The sequence below is a fragment of the Crocuta crocuta genome, unplaced genomic scaffold, assembly GCF_008692635.1.
Source record: "Crocuta crocuta isolate KB4526 unplaced genomic scaffold, BGI_CrCroc_1.0 scaffold209, whole genome shotgun sequence".
In the NCBI taxonomy this organism is placed as follows: Eukaryota; Metazoa; Chordata; class Mammalia; order Carnivora; family Hyaenidae; genus Crocuta; species Crocuta crocuta.
This window is the reverse complement of record NW_027551566.1, coordinates 4,781,240-4,801,820: the sequence shown is the minus strand read 5'-3', so window position 1 is coordinate 4,801,820 and position 20,581 is coordinate 4,781,240. Positions and strand designations below refer to the sequence as shown.

At 40.3% G+C, this 20,581-nt stretch overlaps 1 protein-coding gene across 2 annotated transcripts in view; it reads left to right on the top strand.

Moving 5' to 3' along the window:
• PCSK2 (proprotein convertase subtilisin/kexin type 2) overlaps positions 1–20,581 on the top strand; it is a 279,018-nt gene that overhangs the window by 195,816 nt on the left and 62,621 nt on the right. For both annotated transcript variants that reach the window (XR_013331600.1, XM_077750148.1), the window contains exon 6: positions 8,357–8,433. Coding sequence is in view for 1 of the 2 variants with exons in the window: in XM_077750148.1 (XP_077606274.1) it covers positions 8,357–8,433 (77 nt within the window). In the remaining variant the exon portion in view is untranslated. The remainder of the gene's footprint in view (positions 1–8,356; positions 8,434–20,581) is intronic.

The window sequence follows — 20,581 nt, the reverse complement described above, 5'->3', positions numbered from 1 at the left end:
CACATGTGTGCAAGTTACAGACAGGCAGAGAGAAAGGGAGGGAGAGAATCCCAAGCAGGGCTCAATCTCCCCAAACCGTGAGATCACGACCTGAGATGAAGTCAAGAGTCAGATGCTTAACTGACTGAGCCATCCAGGCGCCCTTAAAGGGCACTCATTTTTAAGCCTCTGTGATAGCCATTGGGAATTAACATTATTTTCTCTTCTTATGTGTACTGCTTAGAACCTCTCTCTGACTTGCTGATAAAAGCAACCCTGCAGGCCAAGAAAGGAGCTGCTTAGCTTTGGAAAATATAAAAAGTCTAGTGGTCCAGGACATGGCCTGGGGACATAGTGATGCTTGCCCGGCCTGACTATGATGTTACCTTCTTCTCCTACCCCAAGAATACTACAGTGACTAAATTACTGGAATTTACCAGAGCAAGAAGGAAGTGATGGAAGGAGGTGTCAAATCCATCATGAGATAACACCCCGTCACTGGAAAAACACACAACTCTTGCAATCTTAGGAGTAGAAAAGAAAGATTTCAAACAATTTTCTGACTATGCATCTTTTTCTTAAATTTTTGAGTGCTGGAGAAATGTTAAATTTCATTAAGTTTTACAGCCAGACTTAATATAGACATAAATCCCTTTAATGTTAGTTTCAGTCAAAAGTGAGCTGAACATTATCGTTAAAGCAGCACATGTGGGAGAATTATTTGAGGAAAATCAAAATAGGCACAGTTGGGAACATTCAGCCATGACCATATTAGATGCAAGTAAGCACAACAGCAAAATTCTGCAGACTCTAAAGGACTGGGCTATTTTGCTGCTCAGTTTCCATACAGACGAGCTTTGTTCTGGGGCAATATGGTTGCAGTTTGCAAGTCTATCTGGGGAAGCTCATTTCTCTTTCATTAGTCCATGAGCTCAGTGCAATTTCAGCTAATACAGTTACACAGCTCCTAGCTGGGTTATTTGGTTAAACGCCTTCAGAGAAAGCAGCAAGCCAGAATAAAGGGACAAATGGGATGGATGTACTTTCTTGTTCTGAGAGCCTATATCTGTAGGAATCTCATTGGCGATTAACAATATACCACACTGTACTCATAAACTCCCATTGTTTGAGATATTATTGAAGTCTGGTATTCCTTGACATTTCACAGGGCACATCTTGTCTCCCTGGTACAATTTCTTTAATGTGTGAGCTTATAGATGATTCTAACTAGGGAGATCTACTTGCCGTGGTTCATGGACATGGTAGTACTTACATGTATATGTGTGGAATTGAAGGAAGCACACCCCTACTGGTGGATGAGTTGCGAAACTGCATCCTCCTTCCAGGCAAACAAATTAGGAAATGTGCTCCCTTCTAGGCTAACAAATGAGAAAATGGTGCCCCCACCCCAGGGCTGGTCAATTATTTTTTTAAAGCCCCACCCCAGGGCACACAGCTTGTGGAGTCAAGTGCACCCTTATGCAAGACACAACCTGCACAACTGTGCATGGGCAGCCCTGATTTTAAAAAATACCACATTCCTAATATTGTAGTCAGGCCACAGAGGTTGCTCCTTGATGCTCTAAAGATAAGTGTTCACTCACAGCCGTGGACCCATGTTAATTATATTGCCTCTGAGGGAAAGCAAAGTATTGTCATAATGTCAATGCAGCATCGTACTTCAAAATGGAAGGTGGGTAAGGCCTTGTGTGGAAGCCAGGACACTGGTAGATGGAAAGACAAAGACTAGACGGTTGTTGCCCCTAGAAACAGACTTCAACCAGTGATGGACAGGGGGATGGTGGAAATAGTGATGAGGCTTCCCTGCCATCCCAGCCTGATGCTCCCTTCTGTCTCCACAAGTGTCCCCACCAGTTTCTGACCACAGTAACACCTGATGAACCACCTTTGACTGGCATGAGACCCAGGAGAGGTCAATGTCAAACTCCTAGCAACATAGTAAGGCTAGTGTATATCAGATTCCTTTTCAGCAGCTACAGCCCACCTAGACAGGATGGGACATGGGATGGGTATGTCTCAAAACAAAGGGGTCCCCTCAGGAAGACAACGACTGGGCGAGATGCTATAGTGTAGACCTCAGGCTCTCAGAGGCCAGCCTGAGTTGGCTATAAAAGTAAATATTTTAAGATTTGTTGGTTTCTGTCACAACTGCTTAAGCCTGTTGTTGGAGTCTGAAAGCAGCCATTGGCAATTAAACAAATAGACCTGGTTATGTTCCAATAAAACTTTAATTTCAAAAACAGGTATTGAGCGAGATTTGGTACATACCATATTTTGTGACTCTTGCTATAGGTGATCAAAGAAAGTGAAGGACACAAAAGAAGTAAGAATGAGAGAGTGCCCACACTTTGGGGCAATGCACTTGCTAGCTTACATCGATTCTTTCATTTTATCCTCACAGCAACCAGGTACTTACATTTTATCATCTGCATTTTAAAGTTGAGTAAACTAGGGTTTCCAGGACACAAGATAATTGCCAAGAACAAACTGCTTATATTTGACACCAGATCTGTCTGGCTTGAATGCTTCTCTCCCTTTCTCTACTCCAAGCTGATGCCTACAGACACATTTATTGTGTACAACCCCAACAGGGATAGTCCGCAGGTCCTAGAGGCATTAACTTCCAGATCTGGGGTAACAGTGGCAGTGCTGGAGCCAGGTTTAGTCTCAGGGAGGTCTTAGAAGCTTCTCTGTGTATGTGAAAGCCAGGGACATGGTTGCCACTGGGTTCACCACTGGCTTTCACAGTGAGACCAGCTCTGGCATCTGACGTGTGGCATTTGTCGGCCTATGACTTTGATGGCTACACAAAGGTGGCACCTGGGACATAAGAAGTCAGAAGATTACTTGAAAATAAGTAAGGTCTTGTACTTTCTTAGCTTAATGTTCAGGAAGCTTAAAGTGCAGGCAGCTTTCTGATGGAAAACTCACAGTACAAACAAAAACCAAAGTCATAACTATTAAGCTTCCTTTCTACGGGCTAATCTAGTCCTGCTTTCTGACTCTGCAGTCAAATATTCAGAAATTAAGCCTTAAAATTATTAAATACCAGAGGGTTTATTTTTTCCTCTAGCATTCAACTCCTATAAGAGAAATGAGCCATTATCAGAAGTTTCTTCCAGAAATAACTTCCTTCAAGGCAGCTCTGAGGTCAGTTTGGATTCAGTCCAGCCTTCTCACTTTCTGCACGATGGGACAATGATAATTCAAGTTCTTCGTGATGACTCTGAATCATCCTGATCCTGAATCATCTGTGATTAAATTATGTTTGCTAAACAGTTAGTATTTTCTAAAGCAAGCAAATAAGACTAATGCATTTTCAAAAGAAGTTATAGAAGAACTCAAACCAAAACAAGTGGCTGGCTTAGCCTGGAATGACCAGAGCATTAAATTTACAGAGACACCACTTCCCCCTAAATGTCCATGTTAATGGCTATTTTAGAAAATTCCAGCATAACTCAAGGCCAGTTTAATTTATTCCTGAACACAAATAATTTTATGGAAGGCAACACTGTAATTCAAATAAATAAATGATTTGGTTTGGGCCATAAAAGTATAAACAGAGCACTTACAAAAAATTGCTTACTGTTCTTTCTTGTTATAAACCATTTGATTTTTAGCCAAAAGACATACACGCACAACTGTTTGCCTTCCTTAATACTCAGTGTAGACTCTTACACAAGGAATTAAGCCTTAGTCACCAAATTAACTAAAAGACGACCAAAGAAAGTTTGTAAGTCACCAACCATTTCACATTCGGAAGTGAATTTGACCCCAGACAATACAAGGTCTTTCTCTTGTTATAAAAGTGGGCTCAGGGCTCTGTGGATTCTCAGCTGCAAGTTCTGCCATTAGACCTCTTCAATGTCCCCTCCGGCCCAACCCAACTCAGGGCAAACCATTCTCTCCAGGATCAGGAATTGGAGCCAAAAAGCCTAAGTCCTGATCACAGGTAATAATTATAAACCAGAAAAGTGAACCAGGGTGAACAGCTTGTGAAAAGGGCAATCAGGCAGCAAACACAGAGGTGCAGAAAATTTCAACTTTTCTTTTCTCTAATGGAATTTAACTTCTTATCTGCCAACCTGGTTGCACTGGATCAAGGCAGAAATTTGACCTTGGTCAATTCAGGCGTTACCCCACCCTGCTGTCTCCAGAATTGTCCTTGAGCTTCAAAGGACCAGCACAGCACTGAGGAGAGGATGCGGGGTGCTTGTGCTAACATCTCATTGTCTGTACCCCTGGATTCCACTCTTGCATCCCCATTCTTACTGATTGGTCGTTGGTTCATGTGGATCCTGCCTGAACTCTGGATCCTCAGTGTCCTAACTCCCGAGCTTTCTAGGCCAGCTGGTTCTTACTGTCACACTCTCTGCCTTGCCAGCCTCCCACAGAATATTCTCTTGCCCCCTGCTTCACACTGACAGTCAAAGAAATGCAGAGTGGGGCCACCCCAAGTCCCTGAACTCAGACATTCCGGGGAGCCACTACTGATCTGCAGCAACACACCCCTGTCCTAAGATGAGTCCCAGATCTCTCCGATGTTGGACATTCCAACATACCCCCATCCCACTCTAGAACAGAAGGAAGAGAGCCCCTGCTGAGGGCCCACAATAGCGACTAGTTGAATGTTCTGTTCAACTTGCCTACACCAGGCAATTTTTCTGTCTTCTGTAGAGAAACAAACCAGGCTTAGCATACAGTTTTCCCAATACGTTGCTTAGGCTTTAATCTCAGTTTTCAAGCCCCAAAGAAAAAGCGTTAACTTGGGTTTCTCTCTATATTCCATGCATCAATTCTACCTAAGAATGCTCTTGTTGCAAAAATTCAGAGAAGGTTAGGGGTAACTGAATATAGTAACTATTTCAAAACAATACCCCTCAAAAGAACTGAAATCCAAACAGTTCAAGAAAAGTAAGAAAATAAAACAACACACCAAAAAAAACATGCCAAATCTGAGAGTGTCTTCTAGAGACAGGAAATATAGACCATATAGAGAATGAAACCTTTTAAAATGGTAAATAAATGAGTGTAGTTTGGGACTTAAGGGGAGAAGGAGGAACACATAATTTGGAGCCAATAATTATGGCCAGAGGAGATAGGAAGTTGTCCTCTCTGGTGACCAGGTGTTAAAAGAAGACCTAGATTTAAAAAAAAAAAAAGATAGGATTGTTCAACACAGAAAATGCAATGATTGGTTCAAATTTTGAATGAGGTAAGAGAAGTGGAGAATGAGGAATTGATTTTTGAAGTTTCAGTTATGCACATGAGTAAGTTCTAGAACTGTGCTGTGCAACGCAGTCAATAATACAGTATTGTGTGCTTTAAACTATGTTAAATATTTTCACCAAGACAAGAACAAAAATAACACACAGACACAAAAGAACAAAAGGAAATTTGGAGAGGCAATGAACATGCTTTCGGCACCTTGTTTGGGGTGATGTTATCGTCGGTGTATGTGTATGCCCAAACTCCTTACACATGAAGTATATCGATACCTCAATAAAACAAAAAATTCTTAAATTAAAAAAATTTAAAACCATAAACAAAAATAAATCCAATATGGATGAAAGAGCTAGATGTGAGACCGGAAGCTGTCAAAATCCCAGAGGAGAAAACAGGCAGTAACCTCTTTGCCATTGGCTGCAGCAACTTCTTACTAGACATGTTTCCTGAGTCACGGGAAACAAAAGCAAAAATAAACTACCGGCACCTCCTCAAGATAAAGAGCTTCTGCACAGTGAAGGAAACAATCAACAAAACTAAAAGGCAACCTTTGGAATGGGAGAAGATATTTGCAAATGGCATATCTGCTAAAGGGTTACTATCCAAAAAATATAAAGAACTTAAAAATTCAACACCCATAAAACAGAAAATCCACTTAAGAGAAAGGAAGAAGACATGAATAGATGTTTTTTCCAAAAAAGACATCCATATGGCCAACAGACATATGAAAAGATGTTGAATGTTACTTATCATCAGGGAAATACAGATCAAATACACAATGAGATGGGGGTGCCTGGGTGGTTCAGCTGGTTAAGCCTCTGATTCTTGATTTCAGCTCAGGTCATGATCTCACAGTTCATGGAATTGAGCTCCACATTGGGCTCTGCACTGACAGTGCAAAGCCTGCTCAGGATTCTCTCTCTTTCTTGATCTCTCTCTCTCTCTCTCTCCCTCCCTCCCTCCCTCTACCCATCTCTCCTGCTTGTGCGCTCTCTCTCTCCCTCAAAATAAATAAATATTTTAAAATATGCAATGAGGTATCACCTCACACCTGTCAGAATGGCTAAAATTAACAACACAGGAAACAACAGGTATTGGCGAGGATGTAGAGAAAGGGGAATCTTCTTACACTATTTGTGGGAATGCAAATTGGTGCAGCCACTCTGGAAAACAGTATGGAGGCTCCTCAAAAAGTTAAACATAGAACTACCCTCTGATCCAGCAATTGCACTACTTGGTATTTGCCCAGAGGATACAAAATACTGATTCAAAGGGATACATGCACCTGTAATGTTTATAGCAGCATTATTAACAATAGCCAAACTATGGAGAGAGCCCAAATTTCCATCGACTGATGAATGGATAAAGAAGATGTGAGATATATAGATATATAGGGGATTATTACTCAGCCTTCAAAAAGAATGAACTCTTGCCATTTGCAGTGACATGGATTGAGCTAGAGAATACTATGCTAAGCAAAATAAGTCAGTCAGAGAAAGATAAATACCATATGATTTCATTCATATGTGGCATTTAAGGAACAAAATAGGTGAACATAGTGGGGAAGAAAAAAGAGAAGCAAACCAAGAAACATATTCTTAACTGGAGTCTTAAACAGATTCTTAACTAATTGGGAAGGTGGATGGGGGATGGGAGTTAAATGGGTGATGGGTCTTAAGGAGGGCACTTGTGATGAGCACCAGGTGTTGTATATAAGTGATGAATCATTATATCCTATACCTGAAACTAATATTACACTTCATGTTAATTAACTGGAATTTAAATCATAAAAACTGGAAAAAAAATTAAAAACACAAATTTCAGGGTGCTGTCTATCCCAAACACAACATTTATTTAAATAAATTAGTATTATACTTCTGATTCCTACAACTACTGGTGACTAATAGCCTTTTGTCCATCCAGCAAATGGAAATACAAACTAATAGAACTCATCAATTTGCTTTGAAAAACATTATGCCACTAATGCATCAGATTTACAAACTGAAGTGTTTTACCTCATAAAAGGGCACAATTCTTGAAAATGTCTCAGGACCCATGGAATAAAAATGCCCACACTGGAATATATATCTAATCCAGTGCTTTTTAGCCAAATGTATACTGTGGACCAGGAAGCCATCTCGATCTTTACCGAAGAGCTCAGAAACAGAGCGGAGGAACATGGGATTCTCATTCTGAGCATTCCAGGCAAGCAGAGAAGGCAGTGGGAAGGGATGAATTAGTCACCAAAAGGTGGGATCATTTCCCATCAGAAGCCAAAATCAAATGTCAGCCAACTAGACACCTAAATGGAAAACTAAGTGGATATGTAATTGATTTCTGTGAGGAGAATATTCTCAAAGGGAAAAATGGAGGTATTAGAGTGCATAGAATTTAAACTTCTAACTGAATATTGCAGGGTATAAGAGTATTCTCAATTTGTAATTGTATATTTATGTATTTGGTCATTTGATTGATGTCTGTGCCCCCAACTAGGCTGTAAGTTACACAAAGACAGGGATGGCACCTCTGTGTTCCCACATCTGGCATAATCACTGGCATGTATTCGACTCTTACTGACCTTTGTTGAGTGAATAAATGAGTTTGATATTGTGCTGATGTTAGGCGCTTGGGCAGAGGCTTAACACCCATAAGTATAAAGGAGACAAGCCTATGTCGGTCTGAAGCAGGGAGCTGAAGTGAGATTTTTGCACAAAGCAAGAAAACTCCAGAGGTTGCCTCACTTGTGACATAAGATCTAGAACATTCTGACCATCAAGCCCAGGAAGCGTAACATAAATCCTGGATTCTAGGTGAACCCCATTCACCTACAGATAGTAACTCAACTTAAAATGGAGACAGTCCTGGAGAGCACAGGACTCACATTTGCTAGTTCATTGAGGGCCTGAAGTGGAATGGAATGAGGAAGGCTGGAAAGAGGATAAAGGGAGGGACAGAGAGATCCACGGACACGCTTGCTCTGTCACCCCTTTGCAAGGGCTGGCCCAGAAAGGAACATTAACATAGCACTCCACAGAGGACCTGTAAACATCACACAGTCGTGTCTTGCTGCACCCTCTCTGGTCTGTCCATCTGGCTTGACTGACCTAATGAGACGCCTTGTGTTTTTCAGAATGCGGAAGCGAGCTATGACTTCAGCGGCAATGACCCCTATCCCTACCCTCGATACACAGACGACTGGTTCAACAGGTATACTGGGCCTCAGGGGCCGCCTTTGACTTTAGATCTGGGGGTTTTGTTTGACTCTGTTTTTTAAAGCTTGACTATCACCAGCAAAATAATCTCAGTGCTTCCCTAAATTATACTATGATTTTTCTCCTTCATAGCTACATTCTCTAAATTCTTGGATTTTGTTAATGCGGCAATGTTCCTCTAGAATTGTCTTGGGACTATTTTGTTCAGTTGAGTTGGGAGTTATTTGCCACTTTATTAAAGATAAAAGAGGGACACCTGGGTGGGTCAGTCAGTTAATCGTCTGACTTCAGCTCAGGTCATGATCTCACAGTTTATGGGTTTGAGACTCATATCGGGCTCTGTGCTAACAGCTCAGAGCCTGAAGCCTGCTTCAGATTCTATGTCCCCCTCTCTCTCTGCCCCTCACCCACTTGCACTCGATATCTCTCTTTCTGCAAAAATAAACATTTTAAAAAGACAATAGAAATAATCAGAAATCCTTTTCAACTTGCCACTAGATGATAAAAAAAAAAGTGCTATTTCTACTTGATGTGTTGAAGAGAACTGTTTGGCCTCTCTGCTCTGTTTCTACATGATTTTGAAAAGTGCTTCTGCTGTAACCTTATAAGGGTTCACGTAGTTCTTTGCAACTGAGCAGTAAGCATAATCCTCAAAGGTTTGAAGTATTTTTTTTAGTTGAAGTAAAATTGACATAAGATATTATATTAATTTCAGGTATACAACATAGCAATTTGATATTTGCGTGTATTACAAGATGATCACTGCATTAAGTCTAGTCAGCATCTGACACCACACATAGTACCAAAAAAATAGTTTTTCTTCTGTTGAGGTTTTTTAAGATCTATTCTCTTAGACATTTTCAAATATGCAATGTGGTAACATCAACTGACAGGTCTGAAGTATTGCTTGGCATCCTACCATGTTGAACTACCCAATGGTCCATCCAAAAGTATGACTTTTCTTCCACTGGTTTTGCTACTAAATATACAGTCTCTTTTTTCTCCAAGTAAAATTCTTGCCTATATGGTTGATTGCATGTAAGAAATACTGAGAAATAAATATGTGTGACTTGCTTGTTCAAAATCAACTAGACTTTAAACCTAGTGCTTCCTTATTATTGATGTTCTTGGATAAAGTTCATAAGAACCGTATGAACTTCAATTAATGGTATAATGATATGTGTACATCACTTAACTCATTTCTTTTACTTCCCATGGCAAACTCATGTAGGTAAAATAAATGTTGCCACTCTCTGTTCAGTGATAAAGAAACATGCTCAGAGAGGTTGTGTGTCTCTTCCCTGGTCAAACTAGGATGTGTCAAAGCCAACACTTGAACCCAAGCTTCAGACAGGTTTTTAAATCAAAATTGTACCACTCTTTTATAAAAATCATTTTTATGATAAAAGACAGAAAGCATCATGGCCAGATAGTGGCCAGAGATGGGTCCCCAGTGGACCAGGTGACTTATTCTCTGTCCCTACAATTAGCAAGTTGACCAGAATGTGACTGGGGGACAGAGAGGGCACATAGGTTGGGGGGTTGGCAATTACAAAAGATACAGAAAAGAATAAAGAAGAAAAAGCAGTTAAATCTGCAACATTTTTATTTTTTTATTTATTTTTTAAAATATTTTTATTTATTTCTAGGAGAGAGAGAGAGAGAGAGAGAGAGAGAGAGAGACAGCGTGAGCAGGGGAGGGTCAGAGAGAGAGGGAGATACAGACTCTGAAATAGGCTCCAGGCTCTGAGCTGGCAGTCAGCACAGAGCCCGACGCGGGGCTCGAACCCACAATCCGCAAGATCATGACCTAAGCGAAAGTCGGACGCTTAACCGACTAAGCCACCCAGGCGCCCCAATTTGCAACATTTTTATAAAGATCATTACCGATGTTCAACAGCACAATTTACTCTTCAGCAGCTTCTTCAGCAGCTTGAAAATTATCATGCAGCATTTGAAAGGTTGTGCTCAGGAGATGAGGATGTATCACGAAGGTCTGAGAACTTCTGACATGAAGTTCTCATACCCTCCACAACTTACAACCCAAGATCCTCACTTACCCTTAGCAAATAAACCATTTTCAGACACAAAGATGCGAAGTTCCCAAACAGATGTCACTAAGCCGGGGGCAAGACATAATTGGTAATGGTGGTTTGGACCATTGTACTGAGAAGGACAAAGAGGGAGTGCCTGGTTTCAACATGACTGAGTACCAATTGTCCACATGGTAGCAGGGTGGGAGCAATACATGTGTCACTTGCCTTCTTTCTAGTAGATACTAAATTAATCGTTGACAGACTGATGCAGGCACAAAAATATAACCAACACAGTGGCCCACCCCTCTCTGCCACATCCCATTTTCTGAACCCAACACAGCCTCCCTAAGCAAATCTGCCTGTGTGATATGCTGTAAGACTATTCTTTAAATAAACAAAGAAGAAAAAAAAAATAGAATTGGCTTCTATTTGAAATGTTCTCATCTGCAAACTTGTTCTTGAAACTTCAATTTGAAACTGGCTGAAATCCTCTAACCAGGACTAATTAGGGCTTATTGCAATACAATTCTTCATTGTCAGCGGTAAAAATTCCCCAGTGTCCAATTGCCTGAGACACAGTATAATGAGTCAGGCGTGTAGGATCCTTGCCTGGTAGGAAGCCACTAACTCAAGACACAGGAGCCACATTGACCTATAAATAGGGCTTTTCCCAATTATCAAGTCATGTTCAAAGGTCCTCATCCACCATGGTTTGTTTTTATGAAGACTGGATGGTCATTCAAATCATGACCCCTCCAAACCTAATTACTATTGTAAATGCTTATGGAAGGAAACTGGGTCAAAATACAAGCCCCCAGGACTAGGGAGACCTGTGGTCTGAAAGGTTGGGTCTGTCCTGGAGATGATTCCTTCTTGGCACAAGGAGAAATTGAATATAGCATCCTTCCCATGAGTGTAGGATAAGTTTATTGAAAATTCCCTCTGGATGGAATATTGCCTGGTATTCTCTTGAGGTTTGGGGTAGGAGGAAGGAGAATGAGTGGAGGAATACAGAAAATAACGGTCATGGGTTAATAATTGCTAAGGCCTATCATAGGTACATGAGATTTCAGTGTACTTTTGTAGATCTCTGATTTGTTTTCCATAATAAGTAAATTTTAAAAAGCATGGGGCACAATTTAGTTTGGTATTTATGAAACTATTAGCTTTGGTGTGCGAGCTTCTAAGGGGCTTGCAAAGTGTCCTCTGAGTGGAGACAGATGCCCAGATCACCACAGTGCTAAGCATAGCTAGGGCTAAAATAACTGTTTATTAAGTGGCTATTATGTTTAAAGCACTGTTTTTAAGTGCTTTGCATGTATTAATCCAGTTCTCATAATAACCCTTTGAAATAGCTACTATCAGGGTGCCTGAGTAGCTCAAGGGGTTGAGTATCCAACTTCAGCTCAGGTCATGATCTTGCAGTTTGTGAGTTTGAGCTGTGTGTTGAGCTCTGTGCTGACAGCTCAGAGCTTGGAGCCTGCTTCCAATTCTGTGTCTCCCCCCACCCCAGCCCTCCTCTGCTCATACTCTGTCTCTAAAACATAAACATTAAAAGAAATCGTAAAAAAGAAAACAAATAGCTATTATCAGGATTATCCCCATTTTGAAAATGGTGGCATAGAAAGGCTAAGTAACTTGGGCAAGGTCATATAGCTGTAAGTGGTAGAGACAGGATTTGACACCAGTGAGGGGATCATTACCCACACTGCCTCATAACAAAGATGGCTTGGACAGTATGATGCAATGCAAAATTATCTCTAGCAGAAGTGGGGACAGGCTTCCTTCCCTGAATGGATGGCATTTACTCTAGTATGCGAAGGAAGGTAACTGGTAGAGTTAAGGGGTATATTCCAGAGTGAGGGTACAATTTAGGTGAAGGAGGGGAGGCAGGAGGTGCAGACATATTCAGGAGGTAACCTGGACACCTGGTCTGGGAGTTAGAGACTGGGATGAGGGCAGCATTCTAAGAAGGTTTCATGGAAGAGGTGTGCATGAAAAGATCACATGGGTTATTAGGAGAAAGGAGGAGAGATTTTGTGATTGGGTCGGAAACTGGGATAGATGAGGACCCTTCTCTCATTACACTCAGGGAATGTTGCTTCCCAGAAGCTCCGGAAGTCTCGAGCCCAGCACCTGCCTTTGGCTGGAGCTGTGTTTACTGCTGCTCCAGCATGAGCCCCTGGCCAGTTCAGCAGCCACCAAGGCATGCCCGTTTCCTCAGGTGTTCTCCTCTGGGTGTAAGGCCCAAATCCATCACCCATCTCTGCAACAGACTGGGGGTTCCTAAGAAATGTTAGTTTCAGCATGCACTGAAACTCCGCTAAAGGGCTCACAGATGCTGCCCAGCCATGTTCTTGCTGCTGTTACTCTTCCAGCCACACTGGCTGGCGCAAAGGCGGGTTAGAACTCAGAAGCAATTGCCGTGCAGGAAAACGTGGCAGCTCACATTGCTTCACATTGCAATGGGAAATAGAAAAGAAAATGCACGACCCAGGGCACTCTCAAGCAAGCGAGTAAAGGGTTCCTCTGGCTGGGAAACCGAGTTCAATAGCAGAGTGTCTCCCCTCATGCTTTAAACTACCCTATCATCCCCTCTGTACTTATTTATTAACTTGTTTTCCTTCAAGTGCACATTTCTTCAACAACAAATTTAAAACTGCCAGCCAAGGACTGTTTATGAAAGCAAACTTCATGCGTATACAGAACTGCTTGTAGGGGGTAGGTATATTAGAATTTCTTGCCCAGTGTTAAATTTGATTTTGTAGGATTATTCCTTTTTAAGCAGAGCCAGTGTATTTATTCTACTGTGAACCATTTAATAATTACATGAAGTATCTGAGCTCCAGAGATATATTTGAAACACAGTTGAGAAATTTGCAAAGGGAGTAAATTTCCTCCTAGCTTGCAAGCAGAGAGATACAGATGGCCAAGCAAAATAATAATATAGTAGTAGTAGTAGTAGTAGTAGTAATCCAAATTGCAAACGAAATTGCAAACAGGTAGAAAATCATACACATTTAATGAACCTCACTAATATGCAGAACAGATATAACTGACTTCCTGTGTGGTATCAGGATCTAGCATTACATGCTTTTCTTTGCTGGCATTCAGTAAATGTTGACTGACTGGCTGATGGATGGGTGGCACACCTTCTCAGCCATGCCAAGATGTTGAGTGGCCTTGACATCTGTCCTTTTTAAAGCTGCCCGCTTCTTCTAAGTTTTGCGACCCACGCTTTGTCAATAATCTTCCAGCCTTGTTTGGTTTTAGGTCAATATTTGGTGATGCACTGCAGGTCTGTATTCCATTACCGTGCTGCTGTCCATAAAAATCCCTCTTGCATAGCATTTCTTTGACAGGCATTCACCACTGAAATGTCATCCCTGCCATTGGCAATATTTATGGAGCGTCACCAGGGTGCAGCACGCTCTATCTATTAAGCTCTAAAGAGTAAGAGATTTGGGATTCGATGCAAGTCCTGGTCACAAAAAGTTTACTATAAATTCAGGAAGAGAGAAGACATTTATTGCTCAAGCAACCCGAAAGGAGGGTGAGGGAAGGAAGAAGGATAAATGGATACTGAGCAACATTTATCTCTACGTGGGCTCGTGTGATTGATAGCATTAGTTAAACCTTCAAATAAGAAGGATCTTTAGTGATTAACTTTTTTTCTTATTAAAAGTCATATTTCATTTTGAAGAACCCTATGTGACAGGCCAAAAATGAACACGTGAGAAAAATGACCATCTCTGGTTGGTTATTTGCACGTTGATGGAAACCAATACTTTACCCTGGTGACATTTAATGGTTTAGAAATGGATGAACATCTTCCTCTTCTGTCTTTATGAACTAATTCTGAAATCACCTCTTGGATAATAAAATTCAAACTGCTTTCGAAGACCTAATCTAACTTTCTCTCTCCTGTGAGCTCTGAGACAACCTCATAAGTCCATATTAGCTCAACTGTGGCTGTTTGTAATCAACAGTCTCTCTACCCAAAACAGGGCAAAGTGAAATCCAACACAGTTTAATTTTGTGAGCCACACTGAGCCATTGGAGAAATGCCACAAAGTTTTTTTTAAAGTTTATTTTTGAGAGAGAGAGAACACACATGCGCGCAAGCTGGGAAGGGGCAGAGAGAGAGGGAGAGAATCTCAAGCAGGCTCTGTGTTTGACAGCACACAGCCCCACATGGGGAACCAAAATCAAGAGTCCAATACTTAATAGACTGAGCCACCTAGGCACCCCCACAAAGTTCTTTAAAAAAATTCTGATCCTCTACCTGGATTAGGCAAGTCTTCATTATTTAAATTTTTTCCCTCATCTAAAAGAAATAGACATAACACAGATTTGGGGGTTATGGAGAGAATTATATAGATTGTAGAAGGAATCTGCATGTTGGTACTGTTATTTCTACTTTGGAAACAAATGTAATGCATGCCATATAGGGAGATTTTATGGTACTCAGGTGACAATAATTCTTTCCTTAGGGGAGAAAAATACAGCAGATTATGATGAACAAATGGAGTGTCGAGTTAATTTCTTGGCATAGATTAAGTGATCCTTGAATCAGTTTCCCCTATCTGTAAAATGGGCCTGAAACTCCACCATGAAAGTTTGTGTAAGGGACTAGAGACACATACTTAGTTCAGAGCATAATACATAGTAGGCATTCCCTAAATGGCAGCAAATATTAATTGTGAAATTCAGTGAAGGGATGTCTATAGGAGCTAAGTAAAAGATTCCCCAGCTAGATAGAAAATGAAGAGAATTTGTTGCAAAGGAGTTAATGGATGGCCCAACATTTCACCCATCTTTCTTAGCCATTCATTCTCTCATTTGAACCTTTGACAGAAATGAGACAACAGTAGCTCAAGGTTAAACTTTCTGGACAGAGTCTGGTATCTGTGTTTCTGCATTGCTGATTAAAAGAGGAGTTATATCCAGAGATAGCCTAAATGCATGAAACAAGATTGATGTGTGGGGAAAATTGAAGAGCCTAGCATCTAGCACCAGAAAGATGGCCACATCATTCTCCAGAAAGTACTGGATGCTTGCAAACAGATCCAAGGTTTTCCCCAGAACCAGCTATACATTCTTACCTATCTAAACCTTTGGGCTTACCTCAAAGTCTTACCCTGTACAGAGCTTTGGATATGAACCAGCAAACATGATCAATCTCTGAATTTCAACTCCAATATAGGTGACATTAAAGCATCTTTCTCCAAAGACATGGCTGAAAAGACTGTAGCTAGCCACTATAGAGCTCTGCTTGTCTAAGAGTCTGTATAGACCTAGGGAGACAAGAGTCTGGAGGACAAAGACAGCCTCGTGTCCATGAACCTGGACAAGTTTCCCACCAGCTTGCTGAATGAATTCCCCTTATCACCAGTATCTCGGTGAATGCACAGCCCTAAAACATCATTCTAAGACTTGGCTGTGGGATATAAAACTGAAGAGTCCATTAAAACAACCAAGGGAACAATAACCAGGAAAGGAGCCCAAAGGAAAAGAGAGAAAGAAAAGGAAAAAGTACCCTCCAACTCACCATTAGCCTACAAACTAACATTTCCACAATATCTAGAAAAAACACATCAAACACAATCTAAAAGTCAGGACATGAATTTATACCAGGTGAAATTAGTTTTACAGAAAGACTTGAAAAAGACATTAAAGTAAGTTATGTTTAGTTTGCTTAGAGGGGTAAGTGCACAGATAACATCCATTTAGAAAGAAAAATAAATGATGGGGAAACACAAGCAAAAACAGACATGAATATAAAAGGAACCAATTGCACTTGGGAAATGTAGTCTTTGAAATGAAATCTCAACAAATGTGATAAAATCCAGCCAGGGTGCAGTTGAAAAGATAATTATTGAATTGAAGATAACACTGTTTATTAAAAAATCTACAGCAAACATTCTTCTTCGGCAGGTGGGGGGAGTGTAGTTGACATACAATGCCATATTAATTTCAGGTGCACAACATAGTGATTCCACAGCTCCACACCTCAAGCTATGCTCCCCATGATAAGTACACAATTACCATTCATCAGCATGCAACACCATTACATCATTACCGATTATATTCCCCATGCTGCACATAAGCCCTGTGACTTACTCATTCTCTAACTGTAAGTTTGAACCTCTTAATCCCCTTCAGCTATTTTTCCCACCCCCCTCCCCTCTGGTAACCACCAGTTTACAAACATTATTCTTTAAAAATTTTTTAAATGTTTATTTATTTTTGAGAGAGAGAGAACATGTGCACAAGGTGGGGAGGAGCAGAGAGAGAGGGAGACAGAGGATCCAAAGTTGTCTCTGTGCTGACAGCAGACTGCCCAATGTGGGCCTTGAACTCTCGAACTGTGAGATCATGACATGAGCCAAAGTCAGACGCCTAACTGCCTGAGTCACCCAGGTGCCCCTATAAACATTATTCTCAATGCTGAAATTTTGATGGCATTCTCTTTAATGCTGGGTGAAATTAGAATTCCTTTACTTGACACCATTCCACATCTCATAGCAATGAAATCATTACAAATCTAAGAAAAGATACATGAGAACATTAAGGAGAAAATTATAAAATTTAGAATAGACATCAAAGAAGTCCTGCATGAATGGCATTGCCTACTAAGTTGATGGATGGGAAGATGGAACACTATAAAGATATCAAGTTAATTCGATGCAATCTCAACTAAAGTCTCAATAGTATTTTTCTGTGAAACTAGAAAAAAATGATCCTAAAATTGATATGGTTTAGCAAAGGGCCATGAATACAATAAGAAGACAAAGAAGAAGGAAGAGAAGAATGAACATGAAGAAGAAATAAAAGAGAAGGAGAAGGTGAACCACAATAGCCAGATGGGGAAATTCTGCCTGCCACATATCACGCATCATGAGAGAATAGCATTAGCATAGGGAGTGAAAAAAAGATCAAAGAAACAGAATACAAAACCCAGAGGCAGCCCCCTATATAAAAGAATCTTAAAACATGACCAAGATGGCAATAAAAACAATGGAAAAAGGATGATGTAATGATATTCGATAAATGGCGCTAGTTATTCATAAGGGAAAATAGGGGTCCACCTCACTCACCAAGTTTATTTTTTTATTGAATACATACTAATATATTATTTTTATAATCTTAACATTAACTATTATTAAAATTATTCAATAATATTTTTAAATGCATAACAATCTGTTCTTTTTTTTAATAGTTTATTGTCAAGTTGGTTTCCATATAACACTCAGTGATTGTCCCTACAAGTGCCCTCCTCCATGCGCATCACCCCCCTTCTCCTCTCCCACCCCCATCAGTTTGTTCTCAGCATTCAAGAGTCTCTCATGGTTTGCCTCCCTCCCTCTCCCCAACTATTTTTCCCCTTCTTCTCCCCCATTGGTCCTCCATTAGGTTCCTCCTAATCCACCTATATGTGCAAAATACAGTATCTATCCTTCTCTGCCTGACTTATTTGGCTCAGCATAACACCCTCTAGTTCCATCCATGTTGCTACAAAGGGTCAGATTTCATTCTTTCTCATTGCCATGTAGTATTCCATCGTACAGATAAACCACATCTTCTTGATCCATTCATCTGTTGATGGACACTTAGGCTCTTTCCATGTTTTGGCTATTGTTGAGAGTACTGCTATGAATATTGGGGTACATGTGCCCCTATGCGTCAGCACTCCTGTATCCCTTGGATAAATTCCTAGCAGTGCTATTGCTGGGTCATAGGGGAGTTCTATTGTTATTTTTTGAGGAATCTCCACACTGTTTTCCAGAGGGGCTGCACCAGTTTGCATTCCCACTAACAGTGTAGGAGGGTGCCCGTTTCTCCACATCCTCGCCAGCATCATAGTCTCCTAATTTGTTCATTTTAGCCACTCTGACCAGCATGAGCTGGTATCTCAGTGTGGTTTTGACTTGTATTTCCCTGATGATGAGGGACGCTGCCCATTCATTAAGTTTAAACAAGTTCTAAGGGAATTAAGACCTAAATGTATGTAAATCTTTAAGAATTAAAATGTAAGAAAATGTCTTTATGATCCTAGAATAGAGATGGATTCCTTAAAAAACAAAACACGAAGCCACAAGGAAAAGGAAAATATTAAGAAAGCTAAGTTAAAATTAAACATTTTGAGGAGCCTGGGTGGCTCAATCGGTTAAGCGTCCAACTTCGGTTCAGGTCATGATCTCACGGTTCATGGGTTCGAGCTCTGCTTCAGGCTCTGTGCTGTCAGCTAGCTCAGAACCTGGAGCCTGTTTCAGATTCTGTATCTCCCTCTCTCTCTGACCCTCCCCTGCTCACGTTGTCTCTCTCATAAATAAATAAAACATTAAAAAAATTTTTTAAATTAAATTAAATTAAACATTGTAGTTCAAAATCACAATAAACAAAGTTAAAAGACAAGCCACAGACTAGGAGATATGCGCAACAATTTCTATGAAACAAAGGGTTACTATCCAATAAAGAACAGCAACAAATCAGGGGTACCTGGGCAGCTCAGCCAGTTAAATGTCTGACTTTTGGTTTGGCTCCAGTCACAATCTCACAGTTCGTGGGACTGAGCCCCATGTCGGGCTCTGTGCTGATAGCATGGGGCCTACTTGGGATTCTCTTTCTCCCTCTCTCTCTCTGCCCCTCCTCTGTACTCTCTCTCTTTTTCTCTCAAAGTAAGTAAACTTATATATTAAAAAAGAAAGAACAGCTACACATCAATGAATAAAATAATAGAAAAAATGGACCAAGGTTATGTGCAGATGATTAACAGAACACCTGAGCTAATTCAGGTATGAAAAGTTGCTCAACATTTCTAGTAATGAGGAAATTGCAAAATGAAACAATGAAATACCATATCACAGCATTTGGATAAGCAAAAAAGTCAAGTTTGATGATACTTAATGTTGACAGAAGGTCAAAACCTGCTTTTACCTTTACATACATACCCTCAAGGAATGGTCACACATGTGCACAAGGTAATAATGTGCAAGAATATTTCCTTTCAAATTATTTGTAATAGCAAGCAAATTGCAATCTAAATGCCTATCATTAGGAATATGAATAAGTAAATTGTAGCCTATCTATAAATGCACTGCTGCACAGCACTAAAACTGAATGCACCAGAATTTATGAAGAAACCTCAGAAATTCAAGTGAAAAAAGCAAATTTTAAAAAGATTATATACAATGAAATATGTATACAGAATTGAAAACAAGCAAGTGGTGGCATTTATGCTTATGTATATCTGACTATAAAGTAATTGTATAAAAATATGCACGAGGATTCCAAGTATCCCTTAGTACAGCAGCCACTTCTGAGGAAGCAGAGAGAGCTATGGCCCCAGGGATGTCTTTGATTGAACCTGTAAATACTTATTTCTTGAAAAAATACTTATCCCTACATACAATTCATGGGCTGCACCCCTGTAATTATACACTTTTTTGGTCAGGAGAATATCTAGGATACCTTGATTAGTAATGCAGAAAACTCCACACTTTGTTCAGAAAGATGGGGATTAGACTAGAGACTGTAAACTGTACCACATATTTGTTCTTCCATTTAATTTTGTGGGGTGTGACCAGAGTCTCCATGACAAATGGGCTACATGTTCGTTGTTCTACCTGCCCTTGTGTTCCTTCAAGGGTTCATTTTCCTCAGGGCATATGCTTTAAAATTAAAAACGATATGGTCTATAATACAATGAAATTAGATACATGGTTGAATGAGATTTAATTTACCCTCATGCGTAAACTGAAGGTATCTTAAGAGAACAACATTAGAAGTGCTTGTTATATCACCAAATCTTGCTGAAAAACACCCGTGTTCCTGAAATGTTTCGAATCAATTTCCTATATTCCCTGCACGCTGCCACTGCCTTAATTTTCATTCTATCATCACAGCAATGGCTTTGTCTTCCTGCTCTCCTGAAAAACAACTACCATTTTGTTAATTACATTATGTGTGATCATGGCATTGTGGTTACTTAGGATATTATCTTTTTTCAGAGATATATTAAGCAGTTTTGGGTGAAAAATCTGTAGTTTTCTTTAAGCTGATTTGCAAAAAAGCTTAATCAAGTATGGCATAATATTAACTGTA